The 21,399-nt window shown below is 40.6% G+C and overlaps 1 protein-coding gene across 1 annotated transcript; it reads left to right on the top strand.

The window, feature by feature from the left end:
* The first annotated feature begins 626 nt into the window (after positions 1-626).
* On the top strand, positions 627-16,722 carry SKP1 (S-phase kinase associated protein 1). The gene is made up of 6 exons (XM_059417580.1): positions 627-770; positions 3,931-4,027; positions 9,421-9,494; positions 13,377-13,520; positions 15,009-15,149; positions 15,829-16,722. Exons 2-6 carry the CDS (start codon positions 3,931-3,933, stop codon positions 15,862-15,864), a joined length of 492 nt encoding a protein of 163 aa, XP_059273563.1. The 5' UTR covers positions 627-770; the 3' UTR covers positions 15,865-16,722.
* The last annotated feature ends 4,677 nt before the right edge of the window (positions 16,723-21,399 follow it).

Here is a 21,399-nt window from a genome sequence, read left to right as displayed (position 1 = left end):
CTTAGCGGGGAGCCTGCTTGGCCTGCCTCTCAGCCTACTTGTGCTCGCTCGCGCTCTCTCTCTCTGTCAAATAAATAAATAAAATCTTATTTAAAAAAAAAAAAAAGGCTGGGAAAGGGCAACACACTGCCCCTCATGGGTCATTGTGGAGAATGAGCTAACGCATGCCGGACCCCGGGGATATCACTGAGATCCTAAGAGGAATCCCAGAGCCGTGAATGCCATCGCCCATCTGCCATTCTTCCTCCGGGTTCCCCCTCCCCATCACGAAAGGGGAGTCACCGTCCTCAACACGAACCCCTCCGCGCCACACACCCACTCGCAGTTTCTAGGCTTTTCAGGACTGGGGTCTTTAATTCGGCTTAGGCCAGCCCCTGCCTGAAGGACCCTTGCAGGCTGCAGAGTGCCCCAGTCAGCCACGGGTTCCTGCTTTCAGGACCTCGAGCCGCGCTTGCAGGAGTGCGGTGGGGTGGGGCGGGGGTGCGGGGGGCCGTGTGAGAACGAAGCCCCGCCCCCGCCCCCGCGCCGTCGCGCCCGCCGCCTGCCCACCCCGCCGTCCTCTGCCTGCGTCAGGCGATCTCGGCGGCCAGCCCCACCGGCTCTGTGACGCCACGGGCGCCGGGGTCCTCCGCGCCTGCGCCCGCTCCTATAAAGGCCGACGCCGCGCCGCGACGCCGTAGTGGCCTTGTTCTCCGCTCTTCTCCCCACGTCCCGGAGGCCGCTGTGTTTTTGTCAGCCTCCGACCCGCAGTCGGCCCGAGACCGAGCACCGTGAGTGGCCGCCGACCGAGCGGGAAGGGGCGGGGGCGCCGTAGATTGGCGAGCTGGGTGGCTGAGGCTTGGGCCTGCCGGAGGCGGGAAGCACTGGGCCTGGCCTCTCTAAGGCCCAGTGGAACCCGTCGCCCACCTTGTTCTCGGGAGGTGGCGGCAAGCCCCTCTCCTGGCCGCGCGTCCTCACAGCGCCTCGTGGGCGTAGGGGCTGGCGGGCGAGCTGGAGAAGGTGCGAGACGGGCCCGGGATTGGTCCGTCCTCGCACGGGGCGAGTGTCCGCCTGCGCGGAGCTCGGCTTCAAGGCCCAGGCGGCGGCCCAGAGCCTCCTTTGGCCGTGAGCCTGCCGGCCTCCCGGACCCAGGGCGGGGGTGGCGGCGGGACTTTGAGTGGAGGCCCCTAGGCTGGCGTGGGCGTGGGCGCGCGTTTGTTGTTTTGGTGTCTGGAAGGAGCGTGGCGGTGGGAGTCTGGGAGCGCTGGATTTTCCGCTCGCATCCTTTCTCTTCCTTTTATCTGGCGTTACTAGTCACCGGTGCTGTTAACTGTGCTTGGGCTACACTTTTGCCCAGCAGGCTGCTTGCTCCTTCAGAATATTTTTCTCCATTATTTTGCCATAACTTGGAGTTGGTGAAACAACTGTTGAAATAGCAGATGGTCTCACCATAGTGGTGTGACTTTTAGACAGCCCGATTCTTTCTAAGCCAGGCATTTTAAGTTTTACAGGAATTGGAGGTTGACCTGGAGAAGGGTCTCAGGTTTGGGTTTTGGGGTCATGAATTTTTCATCAGAGCCTCACAATAGAGTGTATCTGTGTCACAGAGCAGTGCATATTTGTCCATTCAGCTTTCAAAAGGTGTCAGAATTCGGGTCACTGAAAACACAGGTGTTTTCTTTACGTTGTTGATAGAATCTACCTCATGCCAGTCACGGAGGGTGATTGATTTTCCAGATAAGGAAATTTAGGAATTGTCTTGCAAGCATGTCAAATCAAGATCTCGTCCGTTATCAATACAGTTTTGAGTTGAATTCTAGCTCTATGACATTAAAAAAAGTTTCTCTTTGGGTGTTAAGTTGGGGATCACAAAATACATTTGATTACAGATTAATCCATTGCTGCCTGCTTATTTAATAAGATCTCAGCTCCCTTAAGAGTAACCTAATACAGAAATTTGACTATGACTAAGCAGATCCGGTTATTTACCAAGATTTATTTGAAAGAAATATGAAATGGTCATCGTGCTTAAAATTTTATCAACTGTATTGTCAGACTTGTCTTTCTTCAGTGTTCATTCCAGTACTATGGAATATAAAAAGAGTATAGAATGTTTTGTAATTAAAAATTGGGTTCACGTTAAAATATTTCTTTGGGGGGGTACCTTTTGTTATTGCCTTGTCACAGGGAAGGTCCTATGCTCTGGGCCCTTCTCTGTTGAATAGGACAACTGCATTATTGGCAAGCCCTAAGCAACATGGAGGAACAGACATATTTGTGAACTGAAAAGTGAAATCTGATTCTCTTCAACCATGGATGAGTGAGAGCAGGATATATCAGTGGCTGATTTTAAAACATAGTTTTACCTTTTTGCTTCCTTTCTGTAACAGCTTATTTGGGAGATGGAAATAATTGTCTAAGAAAAGGCAAATGAATATTTTAACTGATTTAATGGAGGCTTTGATCCTAAAATAGGTGCAGGGAATGTTTTAAATGCCAAATTCTACAGTTTTAATAGTGACATTGCAGGATTATGAATACCTGAGAAGCACGGTCCTTTTAGAATCTGTATTTGATATTTGAAGGGATTATGAAGTAATTTTCAGGTATTGCTGCCCTTCTTTCTTCCCTCAAGAATCTGAAAATAGATTGATTGCTTAGAACTTTAAATTGTAAAGAATTGGTTTTTGTTTTGTTTTGTTTTAGTTTTTGCTAGAACTTAAGTCCTTTGTAATTAATTGCTTAGCTAATTTTTATCTAAGAGGTATCTTTTTCCCGATGATTCACAATTAATTTGAGTTAATAAATACATTTTTGAAGCAAGTAACAGGTAATTTCTATGAGGATTTTAGCAGAAAAACTTGGACACCTGGACAGTCAGTAATGAAAGGTAAAAAGGCCTGTTAAATTTAAGTACCTTATTTGGTTTAGCAAATTAGATTTATTCTTAAAGATATTATTATCTTGTATATTTTACATTGATGCAAACATAAAACAAGAATCTCATACTCTCTTTGGATCACAACTCATTTTTCAATGGTAAGTCTCACTATTGGAAAGTTTGTATTTTATTTGTTAGTTTTGTTTATTTTGGACTGACCACCCTCTGGTTTGCAGGTTGATTGTGGCAGCTAACTATAAAGATGAGAATAGTCCGTATTCAGTGACAGCAGAAAGACAGGCAAAGGGGTCCCTAGGTGATGTAGTCGGTTAAGCCTCCAGGTCTTGGTTTTGGCTCCAGTCATGATCTCAGGGTGATGGGATCGAGCCCTATGTGGGGTTCCATGCTCAGCACAGAGTCTGCTTAAGATTCTTGCTCCCTCTGTCCCTCCCTCATGTGGGTATGTGCACACATGCATTGTTCCTCTCCTGCTCTCTTTATTTTTATTTTTATTTTTTTTAAAGATTTTTATTTATTTGATAGAGATCACAAGTAGGCAGAGAGGCAGGCAGAGAGAGAGGGGGAAGCAGGCTCCCCGCTGAGCAGAGAGCCGATGTGGGGCTCAATCCCAGGACCCTGAGATCATGACCTGAGCTGAAGGCAGAGGCTTAAACCACTGAGCCACCCAGGCGCCCTCCTGCTCTCTTTAAAATGAATAAATTTTTTGAAAAATGCAGGCACAGACTAAATAAGTTTATTTTAAATATATTTTGCATTAAAAATATAGAATGTAAAAAAAAATGTGGACTGTAACTCTTAAATTTGTATCAGTAGTAAGTTCAGTAGGGTAAGCCTTAAAAACTTGTGTTCCTAGGAGCTATACTTCGAAAAATTGATAGCAACACTTCTGTGCTGGCCTCTGAATAACCACTTGCAGTGTTTTACAGGGTTATATAGATAACTACTTGGCCTTAGGATTTTATACATAATTTCTAAAAACAGACTAATTGATGAAATGTATGAAAGGAATCTCTCTTAAATTTCAAATTCAATATAATACTTTTTTTTAGATGCCCTCAATTAAGTTGCAGAGTTCCGATGGAGAGATATTTGAAGTTGACGTTGAAATCGCCAAACAGTCTGTGACTATCAAGACCATGTTGGAAGGTAAATTTATTAGAAGACTTTGGCTAGGGAAAGAGGAAGTAATATTTAGTTGGAGATAACCTGTGAACATTGAATTTATACATGGCTCAATTTGTCATCAAATCCTCAAAAGTATGAAGGAGTCAAGTTTACATTTTTTAAATTAAAGAATTAACTGCATCTTTCTGATACAGGACATCCTTTCTGCATTGTCTGAAATAATGTATTTTTTTCATCTAGGGAAGACCATACGCTAATATTAAAGTGATTTCCAAGCATCAGACAGTGGCCCAATTCTGTTTCAAGTGAATTTGGATTCACAGTTTCTAATGAAAAAAAAGGCTCTGAAAAAGAGATACCTTCCTGTATGGTATCTAAATACAGTACTTTGTTTCAGCAGAGAAGTAAGCTGAGTAGATGGTAAACTGAGATGTCTTTTTTTTTTTTTAACCAAGTTTTCCATTTTGTCCATTTTGTCATTCCTCTGAAACTGCTACAAAGCATATACACAGCACATTGAAGAGGTAAAGTTAGAAAACAAGTCCTGAAATATTTTGAAACTTAAAGTTAATATTAACCAGTGGAATGGTGGACATTAATAGTATATGGAGACATTACAATTTGATTTCTAGCATTGGTGGAAAAAAAACTAACAGTAATAAGACTTCTCTTTAGTATTCAGATATCAAAGGTTTTCATGTAGCTTATGCTTAAGAGAAAAGTTACCTGTGAAGCACTAGCTATGGGGGTCAAAGGAAGGTAAGTGTGAAATAGTCTTTGTTCTTGAAGAATTTTTAAACTAGAAAGGGAGAAAGACCCCAAACAAGACAGGCTGTCACGTGTAATTAGTATAATTAGTGTGGTGTGCCAAGGGGTGCTGGATTCTATCTTGGCTGATGTTATTTTTCAAGCTTATGGAGAAACTACAGTGGATAGTGCTAGTGAGATGGTACTTTCAAATCTAATAAAATTAGAATGTTTTGGGAGATTATTTTGAAGTAAAGTAGACAAGCTATGTTAGTGAAAAGTAGAGTTGAGGTTTTTAGTTGGGGTTTATTGGTGTGGAATGAGATTATGATACTGTGGTTGGTAAAACTCAAGAATGGGTTTGAGAGAAATGGAAAGTGACTTTGAGGTGACTATGTTAGGTATGTTCCGTCCGCCCTTCCACTTCCCCAGAAGATTTTTGTAACAGTCTACTAGGCAGTTGAGTAGTATGTGGATCTTGGCCTCTGAGCTGTGGATTTCTGGAGATAACATAGACTGTGTGGTGTATTATAGGAGTATTTATGGGAGTAAATGAAGTTGGCAGTCAGCTATATTGGAACGGGAGGCAGGTGTTAAGCAAGTAGAAGTCAGAAGTGGAGAATCAGTGGAGTAAGATTTATGGAAGCCAAGGGTAGAGGGAGGCGTTTTGAGGTGATCAGAATGATTATCACATTCATATACTGCACGCTGGTCATTTGGAATTTCATAGTGAGAGGATTTCTTAACTTGCATTTATTAGGTGTGGTAGAGGCAGAAGCTAGATTGCAGAGGGTGTGTCTTCTATTTTCTAAGCTGGTGACTTCTGTTTGCTGATAAAAACCAAAGGTGTAACTCTTTTGGTAATTAGTACCAATCATGTGGTGCTTAGAGTTCTGTATCCTGGTAACTTAAATAAATAGATGACTTCTATTTTGTTGATACATCCTTCAGTCACTGTTCATCAAGTACCTGTTGAGTGAAGAACTATGGTATGGTCACTAATAAAGAGTGTGAAAACAATCCAGATGTCCCTAAAGGCAGGTGAATAAGGCTTTATGTAGAAGATGTGGAAACTGATACCAGAATTGCTGCCTGAATACTTTCTTTGGCAGTGAAAGTGCTCTTTATTTCATCTCAGTGTCTGGTACACTGATCTCTCCTGTGCTGCTTCAAAGAGGCATTTGCCTAGTGTAAGAACATAGGGCTCCTTGAAGGTTTTCCATGCCCCCTTTGATCACTGAAGCAAGTGGAGTGATAGCAACAGTTAAATGATTCTTTTCTTCCATAGCCTTTGGGCATCAAAGGTGAATGGCTTTAAGTACTAGTGGCTTATATAGAATTCTAACCTGTTCAGGATTGGAGTCCATTGAATTTGGCATCTGCAGTATCTCTGATTATGAGTTTTTTGTGACTTAGAAAACAGAAATAAAACCTAATCACAGGATAATCAGAAGTGAAAATCTTGGCACGTGTACATGTGGATTGACTGATTTGTTCAGGTCCAGGATGTGGTATCAAGATACAGTTGTCTTTCAGAAGTCCTTGAAACTAAATAGCTTAAAGGCATGACTGTTGATACTTGTGAGTTCAGTCTAAAAGTAGAAAAGACATTGTGCATCCTTAGTTTAAATGCTAGAGAAGTGATCCTAAGGACCTTATTTTTAATACAACTTACAAGCCTTCTTCCAAATAATGTTTGGATCTAAACCAGTTGGTCTTCTCTATTATATTTCCTGTACTACCTTGATTCCCCAAACACAAGTCTTTTATATAGTATAACTTCTTATTCTCTCCTGATTAAGAATAGTATATACTAGTACAGGAAAAGCAAAAGTGGACTTAGTCCAAGTTGACACAGTCATTTTTATAGTTTTACTTTAGGTTGAGATGGGATCGGGAATAACTTTGGTAGAAAGGAGGAGAGTAAATGAGTGATCCATCTATCCAACAAAATAAGATAAATTTTGTTTTTTTTTTTTTTAAATCTTTATTATTTTTTTAAAGGTTTTATTTATTTATCAGAGAGAGTGGGGGAGAGAGCAAGCACAGGCAGGCAGAATGGTAGGCAGAGGCAGAGGGAGAAGCAGGCTCCCCGTTGAGCAAGGAGCCTGATGTGGGACTCGATCCCAGGACGCTGGGATCATGACCTGAGCTGAAGGCAGCCGCTTAACCAACTGAGCCACCCAGGCGTCCCAAAATAAGATAAATTTTGAATCTGCTCTGCTCTTTACCACTCCAGTGAAACTGCTTACTAAGCTCAGTGGCCTCCATGTTCTCAAGTGTATCATTTTCTGTTTGATTTCTCATCTAGACCAGCTGACCCCATTTGATCATCCCCTTCTACATTCCACTTCCAGGATACTTAGCTTTTTGTCTTCTCATCTTTATTGCTTTTAGTTCCCGAGGACTGGCTTGATCATTGGACCTTTTCATTATATTTATACTCCTTCGTTTCCTTGGTTATCTCACTTAGACTGATAGTGTTTTAAGTTATCTATACATCAGTTCCCCAAGCTATCTTCTTTTGATTTTTAGACTTGGCGTATTTAACTGCTTGGTCTGCTTGCATACCTTTATAGGTACCTCAGACTTAGGAAACTAAGTTCTTAATTCCCAGCCCTTCAAAATAACAGTTCTCTGATAGCCTTCCCCATATCAGTTAATGGCAACTCCAGTGGCAGTTTCATCCATCGAGTTCCTCATGTCATAAACCTTAGTCTTCCCTTACTCACATTGTATTTGCCATCTGTCGGCAAATCTTTTTGCCTCTGCCATCAAAATGCATACAGAATTGGATCATTTCTTCTTCCATAGCTGTAAACCTGTATAGGCCACCATCTTGTGCTAGGATTATTGCCAGCCCCATAGTTGATTTCCTTCTTTTCTCTGCTCCTCACTGCCATCTCTTCCCAGTACAGTAGCCAAAATGTTTGAGACCCTGTTACCGCCAGGACTCCTGTCACTGTTCTCATCTAGTTCTTTCACCCTTGCTAACCATGCTCTAGCAACACTAGATTGCTTAGTGTTAATAGAACATGCCAGAATGTCCTCTCAGAAGGCCTTTGTGTTTGTGTCTTCTACTGCTTAGGTGTTCTCTCCTTTAGGATTTTACTACACAGTATCATCTTGTCAGTGAGACATCTTGAGGAGTTCTATCTAAAATTGTAACAATTCTTTTCGATCCTTCCATATTCATTGCTGACTCTCCACTGCCTAGGACACCTGTTACCTATCAAAAATTTAAATGGTTTGACTGAACACTGGCCATGTCAGCATAACTGATACTTAGCTATAAGCAGTATAGAGCTGAAGTAACTTTTGACCTCTAATATTGGTACTTGCTAACTACTAATTAACTGTGGGCAGCTCTTTTTTAAGTCATGTAGAAACTGGAGGACAGACACATTTGGCGTGAAAAAATACTCTTATTTAGAATCTTTACATAATAAGGATTTTAAATTTTAAGTTTTTTCTTTGAACTTAACCAGTCACTTTGAGAATTTGAAAGTTAGACTTTTTATCAGAACAACCTGTAGATTCAAAATTATAGATAATGTGTATATGATGAATAATGGGTATACATTGAAATCGAATCCCTCAACCCACATTGTTGTTAACTTCCCTACACATAATATTAATAATTTGTTACATATACTTCTGGAGATATTTTAAATCTAAATATATAAGTGTAGGGGCACCTGGGTGGCTTAGTTAAATGTCCGCCTTTGCCTCAGGTCATGTTCCCAGGGTCCTGGGATCAAGCCCCATGTACCAGCACCCTGCTCATCGGGGAGTCTGCTTCCCCCTCTCCTGTTCCCCCACTCGTGCGTGTGCTCTCTCTGTCAAATAAATGAGATCTTTTAAAAAAAAAAATTTTTTTTTAAATAAATAAATATATACGTCTATCCCCATTTTTATTCAGATAACATTTTCTTACACCTGGCTTTTAACAGCTTTAATCCCGAAATCATACCAAGTATGTATGGAGCTGCCTGCCTTATTTTTGTCAGTGGCTGCATGATTTGTTGTGTATGTATATATACATATTTGGGCTTCGGGTTTTAATAGATTGAGATTCTGTTACTTGAAATGATTTTTATTCTGTTTTTCTAAATGCCCATCTAGTGATGGGTAGAAAAAGATGATAGAAAAAGTAAGGATAATGGTCTGGATTTGATGCCTCCAGCCCGCATGGCTTTCTAGTCAATTCTGTTTATGTAATATTCGTGTGTTTGTCTACTCATACAACTTTATATAGTTTTGTGTGGTTTATGGACCTCTTGTTAGGAACTGCTAGTTTTTATTTTTTTTTTAATTTTTTTAATTTTTTTTTTTAAAGATTTTATTTATTTGTCAGAGAGAGAGAGAGCGAGAGCGAGCACAGGCAGACAAAGTGGAAGGCAGAGTCAGAGGGAGAAGCAGGCTCCCTGCGGAGCAAGGAGCCCGATGTGGGACTCGATCCCAGGACGCCGGGATCATGACCTGAGCCGAAGGCAGCTGCTTAACCAACTGAGCCACCCAGGCGTCCCAGGAACTGCTAGTTTTTAAATGCTCATAAGAGAATTATTTTAAGTAGAATACTTTTCATGTTTGTTACTTGTTTGAGATATCTGGTTGGTGTAAATACTAGAATTGGGAAATAATGACAAGTCTCTTGGTTTTCTTAGATTTGGGGATGGATGATGAAGGAGATGATGATCCAGTTCCTCTACCAAATGTTAATGCAGCAATATTAAAAAAGGTAAGGCAACAGACTGTGTACTTGAATATGTACATTTCTTTTGTTATTGAACATCTGGGTGGTCTTCCTGTACTGCTACATAGGTAGCTTCCTTACATAGGCGGATTAGGACTCTAAATGTCTGTTGTAATTATTTAATCAGGCCCTGTGAATATTTGATTTGTGTAGTTTTGTTTTGTTTTTTTGAGTAGGTTCCATCCCCAGTGCAGAGCCCAATGTGGGGCTTGAACTTAGTAACCTGACATCAAGACCTGAGCTGAGATCAAGAGTCAGACACTTAGACTGAGCCATCCAGTCACCCTGAGTTCTGTAGTCTTTTGTTGTTTTTTGATTAACATATAATGTATTACTTGTTTCAGGGGTAGTTCTGTAGTCTTTTTGATATAACATTTAAATTACTGAAGTATGACTATATGTGCTTAGTAAAAAGGAAACATTTTTTTGTTTGTCCACTGGATAGCTATAGCCTCAAAGGAGGTTGAGAACAAATGTATCCTCACCCTTGATCACCTTACCTTGTGTTTTAAGCATAAAAGGCTCTTGACATTGAATAGAATCTTAGTGTTCCAGGATACATGGCTCCATAACAGAATCAGGTATTTAATGGGGTACTCATTTGGAGAAACAGCACCCAATTTTTACAAGGCAGAGGAAATTAACTAGGCTTAGAAATGGGAATGGTTGGTTCCATTTGGCCCTTTTCTCAGAGATTTTCAAAAGTCATTAGCCATATGCAATTTCATCTTCTACTTTCTCTTGACTCTGGTGTGAGATGCAGCTGTCCTGTGTATTTTTCCATATCTTACCATAATTGACTATTATCAGTTCTTTTAATTGCCCTGAACTGGGTTAAAGAGTGATTCTCTAAGCCTGAACATTTTTTACGCATGTTACTGACCATTTATATTTTCTTCTTTGTTTTCCCTTGCATGTCGTTTTTACGGGCTTTTAAAAAATTGTTATAAATACATAATATAAAAATTACCATTCTTAACTTCCTTAGGTGGACAATTCAGTGGCATTAAATACATTTGCACTGTTGTGCAATCACTATGACTCACTGTCTCCAGAAAATTTTCATCATTGCAAACGGAAACTGTACCCTTTAAACAACTCCTCAATACTCCCTGTTTCCAGCCCCTTGTAACCACTATTCTGTTCTCTGACTCTATGAATTGGACTGTTGAGGGTACCTTCTAAAGTGGGATTATACAATATTTGTCTTTTTGTTTCCAGTTTATTTTACTTGGCATAATGTTTTCAAGGTTCATCCATTTTGTAGTCTAGTGGGCTTTTTTTTTAAGATTTTAAATTAAAAAAATTTTTTTTTAAAGATTTTATTTATTTATTTGACACACAGAGAGAGATCACAAGTAGGCAGAGAGGCAGGCAGAGAGAGAGGGGGAAGCAGGCTCCCTGCTGAGCAGAGAGCCCTATGCGGAACTCGATCCCAGGACCCTGAGATCATGACCTGAGTTGAAGGCTGAGGCTTAACCCACTGAGCCACCCAGGTGCCCCTTTAGTGGGCTTTTTATAGGAGTCATTTATATAGCATTTCTATCACTTTGTGTTCTCTTATGTCATTTTACAGTATTTTATGGTTTAGTAGCTTTATATTTTATGTAGTTAGAGCTTCTGGGTTTTGTCTTGCAATTAACATTATATTTTATACTAATGTAAAGTGCATCTAGAAGGACTTATGTTTGCACTTATTCAAGTGCTGGTATTTTTTAGGTGCTGGAGGTATAGCAGTGAACCAGAGACAATCTTTGCCCTTAGGAAATTAACATTCTAAAACTGGGGGAAATGTGTAATGTAAGAAATATGTCATATGGGAAAGCTATGGATTATAAGGGGGTTGATTGGTGGAGAATTAGCAGTTTTTAAAATAAAATGGTCAGGAAATGCCTTACTGAGAAGTTGATCTTTTTTTTTTTTTTCTCCCGAAGATTTTATTTATTTGATAGAGATCACAAGTAGGCAGAGAGAGAGAGGAAGAAGCAGGCTCCCTGCTGAGCAGAGAGCCTGATGCACAATGCAGGGCTCGATCCCAGGACCCTGAGCTCATGACCTGAGCCGAAGGCAGAGGCTTAACCCTCTGAGCCACCCAGGTGCCCCGAGAAGTTGATCTTTGAATAAAGAGCTGAATATGTGGAGGAAGAGAATTATGGGCATTGGGAACAAGTGCAGTGACCCCAAGACAAGAGCATGCTCTACCTTTTGAGCATAATGAATAAGCAAGGAGTTAGTACAGAAGGTCAGTTGATGGGCTGGGTGATATAGAGCCACTTCTGAGAGTAAGTTTTTTAAATCTGTTTGCATTGTTAAGTCTTAGGCATATTTAAACTTATGCATTGAATAATTAAATGATCTAAAAACTGTAAAAGTACACAGTAAAATCTCCCATCCTTGTCTCTATCAGACCTGAAACACCCTCAAGTAAGAATAATCAACATTAATTTCTTAATACTCTTGTAAGAGTTATTTTTTTTTTTAAGATTTTATTTATTTATTTGACAGAGATCACAAGTAGGCAGAGAGGCAGGCAGAGAGAGAGAGGGAGGAAGCAGGCTCCCTGCTGAGCAGAGAGCCCGATGCGGGGCTCAATCCCAGGACCCTGAGATCATGACCTGAGCTGAAGTCAGAGGCTTTAACCCACTGAGCCATCCAGGCACCCCAGGATTTTTTGTAACAGAGAGAGAGATCGCTTCTCAGCCTTTTGGCTAAGATCAAGTGTAACAGAGAGGGAGATGGCGAGAGAGGGAACACAAGCAGGGGGAGTGGGAGAGCCTGGGCAGGGAGCCTGATGCAGGCTCAATCCCAAGACTCTGGGATCATGACCTGAGCTGAAGACAGACGCTCAATGACTGAGCCACCCAGGTGCCCCTGTTTACTACTTTGTTCTTATACTCAGTAGTCTTATGGTATTTAGAATTGCTTGGTGATAATGTATTCACATCCTCATCTTCACTAGGTAGTTGCTAGATTACTTTTCAAAGGTGTTACACCATTTTACACTCTCCAGTATAAAAGTTCTTGTTGTCCTTACAGTGTTGCTCGTGATGAGTATCAAAATTTTAATTTGGGGGGGGTCATTCTAAAGTGGGACTTGACTGGAGTGTTGATTTTTGTATCTAATGAGAATGAACATTTTCTCCAGTTTGAGTATTCAGATTTCCTTTGAATAGCCTGTTCATATCTGAGGCCCGTTTCTTTGTAGTGTTTTTTTTTTTTTTTTTTAAGATTTTATTTATTTATTTGGCAGAGAGAGATTACAAGTAGGCAGAGGGGCAGGCAGAGAGAGAAGGAAACAGGCTCCCTGCTGAGCAGATAGCTCGATGCGGGACTCAATCCCAGGACCCTGAGATCATGACCTGAACCGGAGGCAGAGCCTGTAACCCACTAAGCCACCCAGGTGCCCTGTAGTGGTTTTTTTCCAAGGAACGTGGGGCTCAGACTCACGATCCTGAATTCAAGAGTCACGTGCTCTGCTGACTGAGCCAGCCAGGTGCCCACTTATTAGTGATTTTTAAGATTTATGTTCTAGAGGGTAATCCATTGCTGCTTATTCATGTTGCACATATTTTCCACTCATTATCCTGTCTGACTTCAGGTATTTTTTTGTGCAGGAGCTTTTTAATGTGGTCGAAGTAATCTCTCTGCCTGGTGTTTTTTTTTTTTTTTTTTTTAAGATCTTTTAGCCTCTAGGGTTGTTAGGATTCCTCAAGCTTCAGTTTTGCTTTTCAAGCTCAGCCAGTAATTTGCTTACTCAAGTCAGCTTCTAGCTAGCTCTTAGCCCATTGTAGGAATAACTCTGCCCCAGTAGTGGAACGAGTATCTTGTGACGTAATGCCACAAAGGAATGAACTTTCTTTGTTCCAGGTCATTCAGTGGTGCACCCATCACAAGGATGACCCCCCTCCTCCTGAGGATGATGAGAACAAAGAAAAGCGGACAGATGATATCCCAGTTTGGGACCAAGAATTCCTGAAAGTTGACCAAGGAACACTGTTTGAACTTATTCTGGTATGTTTTTAATGCATTCTTTAAGATATCTCTAGTTCAGAGCCTTATCACTTGTAACAGTTTGTTAAATTCATTGTTACTGAACTTTAATTCTCTAAACTCAAATGCATGGTATATTTAAATTCACATATTAACAGTCACGTTAAATGCAAATGGTCTAAACACAACAAGGGTACAGATTATCACGTTGGATTAAGAAAAAAAAGATTCAGCTATGCTGTCTCCAGAACACCCACTTTAAAGACACACTTAGTTTTACAGGGTGGAAGAGTAAATTACACTACTAGTAATCAAAAGAAAACTGTAGTGACTATTTTAAAGTAGATTTCAGAGCAAAGAATATCACGGAGGTTAAAGAGGGTCATTGTGTAATGATAAAGGGATCAGTCCATTATTAAGAGGCTAGTATAGTCCTAAATGCTAAAAGAATTTCCAAAAAGTGAAACAAAAACTAATAGAACTCAAAGGATAAATAGATAAATCCACTATCTGCTGTCTCTCCTTAATTGATAAAACAAGTAGAATGAGGAAGGATATAGAAGTTTCAAATAATACTATTGACAAACTTGTTCTGATAGACATTTATAGAACATTAAATCTCATGACAGCAGAATACATCGTCAGGTGTATACGATTAGGATCGACATGTTTGAGGTAAAAAACAAGTCTCAAATTTGAAAGGATTCAAGGCATACACCCTCACTGTGATTTCCAATCACAGTGAAATTAAATTAGAAGTCCATGAGCAAAAGCTATCTGGAAAAACTTAAGTAACTTCTCAGTAACCTATGAGTCAAAGAAGAAATCGAAAGAAGAATTGGAAGAGAGAATTAGAAATTTTATGCCAGAAAGTATTTTGATCTGAATGGAAATAAAACCCAACTTACGAGAATGTGCGAGATGTAGCTAAGTAGTATTCAGAGGGCAGTTGCTAGCTGAAACACCTATATTGGAAAAGAAGAAAAGTTTCATTAAAGAAAAAAGGAAAGGAAAAAAAGTTTCAAATCAGTGATCTAAGTTTTTACCTTAAACTAATCAAAGATGAAATTAAACCCAAAGAAAGGAAATGTTAAGAGGTAAGAGCAGAAATTTATATAAAGAGAAAACAAAGAAAACCAAAGAATCTAAAAGCGTATTCTTTGAGAAGATCAGTAAAATGCAATGCTGTTACTGCTTCTGCCTCTTTGAATATTTTTGTTAAGATTTGCCATGTGGTGCTTGTGTGCCCATGAGAACACACATACACACACCCACAAGTAGTGGCCATTTAAGGTAGTGTGGTTTGCTTAAGGCAGCAGCAGGACTCCCTATTATAGGAGGTGTAATGAAGGGGATGTATGAAAATATTTCACAAAAGAAGCTGATTTTCCCTTTAATTTCACAAACTTAACTAGTATTTTTAGCTTAATTAGGTATGGATTTACAGTCACTAACCTTGGATTTAGTTTAAAACATCACATATACTTTAATGAAAACAATCACTTCTAGGCTGCGAACTACTTAGACATCAAAGGTTTGCTTGATGTTACATGCAAGACTGTTGCCAATATGATCAAGGGGAAAACTCCTGAGGAGATCCGCAAGACCTTCAATATCAAAAATGACTTTACTGAAGAAGAGGAAGCCCAGGTAGGTTGCTCACTGCTTGTTTCTGATCACATGCTTTAAAAAAAACAAACAAACTCAAAACATGCCTGGAAAAGATGTATCTCTAACAAGGAGACTTAATTTGAAGGATGGTAATAGGTACTTTCTCTGTCATAAAAATACTCTTGTTGAGAGACTGTCCTGTCTTTGAGTCTAACCACATACATGCTACTGCTCTTGTATAAGCATAAGAACAATTAGCTTTCAACCATAGGGGCTCTTTGGTATTTCCTCCTTCACAGTTCCTGGTTTGGGCACGTGGGACCTTAAAGGTAACCCATAACTGTGTGACTTCAGGATCGCAATCCCTGTGGGTGTTCTGCCAGGACACTTGAAAGCTAAGACTTGTGAATGGGAGAAGAAATGAATCACAGTGTTGACACAGCTACAAACTGAAATAATGTGAATGAAGTATTTGAATTTGCTGTTAGCTCTGGTGTCTGAAACTTTAATTGCCCATTGCCTTTGCTTTTTTGATAATTTCAGCAGGGCAGAATAAAAACCTAGGGAGGCGAAGAAGGGTAAGGAGGTGTACTCATAACTGGCTATTTTTCTAGTTTTCCGTCTGTCCCTTTGTGACCTTCCTCACAGGCTGTTAATGAATCATTAGGTAGTAGTCTTAAGACTACTTAAGGTACTTCCTTATATCTGTCTCTTCTAGGTACGCAAAGAGAACCAGTGGTGTGAAGAGAAGTGAAATGTTATGCCTGACACTGTAACACTGTAAGGATTGTTCCAAATACTAGTTGCACTGCTCTGTTTATAATTGTTAATATTAGACAAACAGTAGACAAATGGCAGCAGCGAATCAGTTGTTTAAGCAGAATATTGTCCTCCTTGCATGTGTAGTTTGAGTACAGATTCCAAACTTAAGGCTGAGTGTCTTCTAGTACGATCAAAAGTTTTTTTTCTTTGCTCTAAATAAACCTGAACTGTGAGTTCTCTGTAGAAGGTGGCATTTTGGGCTTTCCCTCTCTTTGTAAAGCGATTTCTGCCTAGTTTATTGTCTAGTTAACTTTAGTTTAATGACCTTTTAAAAGTTGGCATTGTAAATAAAACAAGTTGAAAAAAGTTTTCTGAAATAGAATTAACAATGTATTATCTTTATTCACGAGTTGGAAACTGGAAAAAGGCTACTTGAGGTAAATGTTTTGAGTGGGATTATTAGGGTGTCTTCCAGCTTCCTGGAGTCAAGGAGTACCGCTGGTATTGATTAGCCTGTATGTAGCCGGGCTCCCTTAATTGGATAAGGACTTGTTTTTGCATTTTTAATTCTCAGCTTGGAATATGTTGGCTAGGTCTAGACTCAGTTACTACTAAATTTGTGGTTTGGGGGGGAAATGTAACTAGCCAGTGTGTTAGCTTTTCGATTAAAAAAGACAAATAACCCATGCAGTGTGTCATCTTTTTATAATCAGTGATCCCATGTGGGGGAACCTTCACAGTACTTGCATGTAAAAAAAATAATTTAACCTTTAACCTTAAAGTGTCTGGAAAAACCTAGAAAGCATCCATCACGAATGCAAGATACTTTCAATAAAAAATAAGTTATGTAGTAGGTGGTAAATGCTTTGCTTTTTTGTACTTAACTGTGTCTCTTCACTTACTAAATGAGTTAAGTATATGTGTGGTCGTGTAGCTGGAGACAGCTTGCAGGAAGTTCATGTCCTAGCTTGCTGGAGGCTGCTGACCTAGCAGCTGGGTTCTGATAGACTCAGGTCTCTCCTGATTGTCATGATCTGGTTCACTGGAACCAGTGCTTCAGTTCTTAACTGGTGTGTGTGGCTGTACAGAACTGCACTGCCCCTGTTTACAGTAGAACAAAGTTGTCCTGGTGTTTGAGATGGCTTCCAAATTATTCCTTTCTTCCTCCTTGTGTTCCCTTTTTTCTTGCTTTCCCATTTAGCATCATCTGTATTCACATGTAGTCTTACCGCATTCTCTTCATGTTTACTGTGAGCTGTTTTCGCTCAGGTTATTTGCTGATAGTAGTTTGCTTTTATAGTTCATTTCTTGTTTGCCTCGCATCTGTATCTGACTTAATAAAGTCCCAAATACTGTCTCAGATGAATTCCTATTTGTTGTCTTTACCAGAGATTGCAAATTACAGCCCATGCGTGGATGAAATCCAGCCCATGACTTACTTTTGCAGTCTCTGTTTCGGTTTTATGTTTTTAAAGGATTATTAAAAACTCAATATAGTAGACTGAATTTGACCAACAAGCCTAAAATGTTTACTCCCTGGCCTTTGAGATAAAAAGTTTGCCAGCCCTGATGACTTCTTCTGGATTCCTCATTCCATTTATTCTCAGGAATTAAGTTTGTTTTCCATTGTCCTGAGTTCTCTTGGGAAGGTAGCAGAATTCAGTCCTAGTTGGAGTATCTCATCTGTTAATTACCACCATAAGGGTCAGTTCTTGCACAGAGTGTAACGACCCCCAGCAAAATCTCTAGCATGATCATGAAAAATATAACTCTTAATTGAAAGTTCAGGATCATTAACACATACCTTGTCTAGTTTGGAAAGGAAATAATGGCTTCCAGGAAACAAAAGCTTATTCTCTATTCTCAATTTGTATAACCCCCAAGGATGGTTGGGATTACAGGACTAAATAATGGCATTACCCATATTTAAAGGACACTGGGATTTTTTTGAATAGGTAAGACTGAGTGGACAGACAATACGGTAGTTAAGATTTTTGTTCCCTTCCTGATTTCTGTAGGCTATGGCCCTAGGCTTTAAAAAAACATCCTGACGGGGCGCTTGGGTGGCTCAGTGGGTTAAAGCCTCTGCCTTTGGCTCCGGTCATGATCCCAGGGCCCCGGGATCAAGCCCCGCATTAGGCCCTCTGCTCAGCGGGGAGCCTGCCTCCCCCTCTGCCTACTTGTGATCTCTGTCAAATAAATAAATAAAATCTTAAAAAAAAATAAAAGAAAAACACCCTGATAATCTTAAACTCTCAGGTTTGGTAAAGATCTAACCGCTCACATAAGAAAATAGGCCATTTTTGGGTGTTGTGTGCCCACATCAGTCATAAGTAGGGTGTTCAGGGGCCCTTTAGGCTGGCTACCACATACTGCCTACCCTGTTTGCTCTCGCCTGCTGGTTGCTATTTCTTTAAAAAGTCTATCAAGAGTTTTCTAGGCCCTCACCTTTCCGGAGGAAAACAAGTGGCTTTTCCCCATTATCCGCAGTAGCCAAGCCTATCTCCAGAGATACACTCTCTCCTACCCGCTCACTTCCCAGCTATTCTGAACTAATACTGTGGCATGAAGTCATACTGTGAGGCTGGACTCCTGTTTCTGCCTCTTAGTTCCTACCTGGCCTGTGGTAAGTTGGAAATGGTAGTTATGTGCAGAGTGGTGTTATTGGTGATGAAGACTCCTGTGAGACAGTTTTTTGGCTTCTCAGCTTTTCATAAAAGCTTTTTATAATTGAGAGGAAACCAAAGTCTTTCTGAATACTAGCTTAGTCTTTCCCTGACATTGTCATGGATTAAGGATATGCCCCCCTCAAACAGATTCTGATAATTCCTACGTTGTAGAACCAAGTTATGTCATTTGAATGCTATTACATTTTATATTTTATTAGCTTGCCTTTTTAAATCTACCTTTAATACACAAGGTGAGTATTGCTTTGCAATTTTTATATTTTTCCAAAGATCCACAAAGTCATCCCAATAAGGTAAAGATTCCTGAGCAGCACTGCAGCTGTGATCTGTTGATTCTGCATCTGTGGGAACGTACCAGCTGCTGGAATTAAACGAGATCGTTACTGGAATTTGGTGGGACGATTAGGACTGCACCCCAGTAACATGAAGTAATGGTGATGCTGAGTTTAGACTGTAACTAGTTGGAGAAGAGAGTAAGTCTTATGAGCATGTGACTCAGGGCAGGCAGATATTCCAAACCACATGATCTCTTAGTGTACCTTTTTTTTTTTTTCTTTTTTGAGATTTTACCCATTTATTTGAGGGAGAGAGAGAAAATGAGAGCAGAGTGAGGGGCAGAAGAAGCAAAATCCCCACCACATAGGGAGTCCAGCATGGGGCTTGATCCCAGGACTCTGAGACGAAGGCAGACCCTTAACCGACTGAGCCACCTGGACACCCCGATCTCTTAGTAGTTGACTTAAAAATGAGCCAGTTCTATAGTTTGCTGATCCAAGGGAAATTAAGAAATTAGATAGGTTGCCTAGACTCTTAACAGGGTGATTTATACAGGGATAGGAAGTAACTTCCACAAGTTAAGAACTGAGAGCAGCAGACCTCTTGATCTGAGCATTGTTCACTCTGTCTGTGGCCAAAGAAGCTTTTATATTTGGAAGCTTAACTTCTGCCACCACTTCCCACTTGAAGATGTTTCAGATCTTTCTTTTTTTTTTTTTTTAAAGCTCCCTAAGTGTGTGTGTTTGTGTGTGTGTGTATATTTAAAGTTTCTATTTATTTATTTGACAGAGATCACAATTACGCAGAGAGAGGAAGGGAAGCAGGCTCTATGCTGAGCAGAGAGCCTGATGCAGGGCTCGGTCCCAGGACCCTGGGATCATGACCTGAGCCGAAGGCAGAGGCTTAAGAACCACCCAGGCGCCCCACTCCCTGTATATTTAAATGGGAAAGAATCAAATGTCTTCCTCTGAAGTTGCTTGCACTTTAAAAAGATCTTCAGTTATTTAGTTTGTATGAAAGCTGATTTCTAGCTAATACAGAAGAGAATAAGGGGGAAGATTGTTAGTAAAGGGAAAGCCTATGAAATGGCTGAATCTCTAAAATGTAGCTCCTGACTTCTCCTTTGTAGGAAGTGTAAGACATGGTTTTCCTCTTGGAGCTTTCGGTGGAGCTAAGGAGGCAAAACATAAATACTGCCAGGAGGGGATTAGGGGCTATAATAAAAACGTTCCTGGACAGAACAAGATGAATGAGCAAATGGGGACTCTAGGGCTGGAAGGGTCTAAGAAAGTTTCCATGAGAAGAAACTAATTTGGTGGTTTTGGTTGGAGATGGAGGGATGCCAAGGTGAGGGGGAAAGCAGTGCTCAGTCTGGAACTACCAGCTTAGGGTTGGGTGTCAGGTCTGCTGGAGAATATAGGCTGGAAAGAGACATTGTGCTGGATTAGTGATATAATTTTGGTGACTGTCCAGGAAGAATGTTGATCAGACCCATGTCAGGCAGTACAGTTCTTGGGTGGTTGAACTAAAATATATGTATTTTTAAAATATTTATTTACTTGACAGACAGTGAGGGAAGGAACACAAGCAGTTCGGGAAGCTGGAGAGGGAGAAGCAGGCTTCCCGCCAAGTGGGGAGCCTGTTGTGGGGCTCGATCCCAGAATCCTGGGATCGTGACCTGAACTGAGGGCAGACACTTAACGACTGAGCCACCCAGGTGCTCCCTTAAATATTTTTTTAGTACTGTACTAAAGGATTGAGATAAAGGTTTTGCAGTTGGAGTCCTAGTTGATGCCTTTGTTTACTCTTGTTGAAAATTACTCTAATAGGCAGAATGAGTAAGAGAACTGGATGTACATAGCAAGACAAATGATGAGAAGTTTAGAACATATTCAGTGGCCCAGCATCGAGCCGTTTGGACACCTAAGCAGGATAGACTGTCCTTACTGTTGAGCAGTCAGTGGATATGAACCTTATCAGTGGCATAAAGGTGTTGGTCAGGGAGCTCTCGTTTGATGAATTTCCAGTGTGGGACTTGAGTGATAGTCTAACTCACGGGTGATGTACATGCTGCCACAACATGCTGCCTTGTGGCGTTTTACACCGTTGGCTACATCTGGTGTGTGCCAATCCCGAGAGGCATTTTGTGGCAGGAATATTGAATATAGTTGCTTACGACAGTATATCTTGGTACATTGTATAGTTCTCATGACCTTCTGACACTGCTTAACTTGAAATTTTCACAAGTATTTACTGAGCACCTGATCTGTATGCCAGCCTGCCTCCTCTTTCACTCTTGAGAATCTGCCTAGTCCATAAAAGTGCTCTTAGTGTCAGTACTTACCTCCTGTATTGGGCAAAGTCTTATTTGTCCTGCTGCATATGCTCTTGTACAGCTTCTCTTACTTGCTTCAAATGCTCTGCAGTTACTTCTGTCTCAGGAAGCTTAGAGGATGGGTGGGAGCGCTACACTGTCAAAAACTACATTTAAGAGGAGTTTCCAGAGTGGCCTTTGCTTGCTTGCATGGTTTCCTGACCTAATTCCTCCTCTGATTTCTCCCCTT

Source organism: Mustela nigripes, chromosome 12 (genome assembly GCF_022355385.1).
Source record: "Mustela nigripes isolate SB6536 chromosome 12, MUSNIG.SB6536, whole genome shotgun sequence".
NCBI classification, from domain to species: Eukaryota; Metazoa; Chordata; class Mammalia; order Carnivora; family Mustelidae; genus Mustela; species Mustela nigripes.
This window is presented reverse-complemented; position numbering and strand designations above follow the sequence as displayed.

Bases quoted from the DNA above. Each gene is read 5' to 3' on its own strand.
- SKP1 (XM_059417580.1), top strand. From the start codon at position 3,931: ATGCCCTCAATTAAGTTGCAGAGTTCCGATGGAGAGATATTTGAAGTT. The intron at 9,495-13,376 runs GTAAGGCAACAG...TCTTTGTTCCAG, and splicing joins ATGCAGCAATATTAAAAAAG to GTCATTCAGTGGTGCACCCA. The intron at 13,521-15,008 runs GTATGTTTTTAA...AATCACTTCTAG, and splicing joins CACTGTTTGAACTTATTCTG to GCTGCGAACTACTTAGACAT.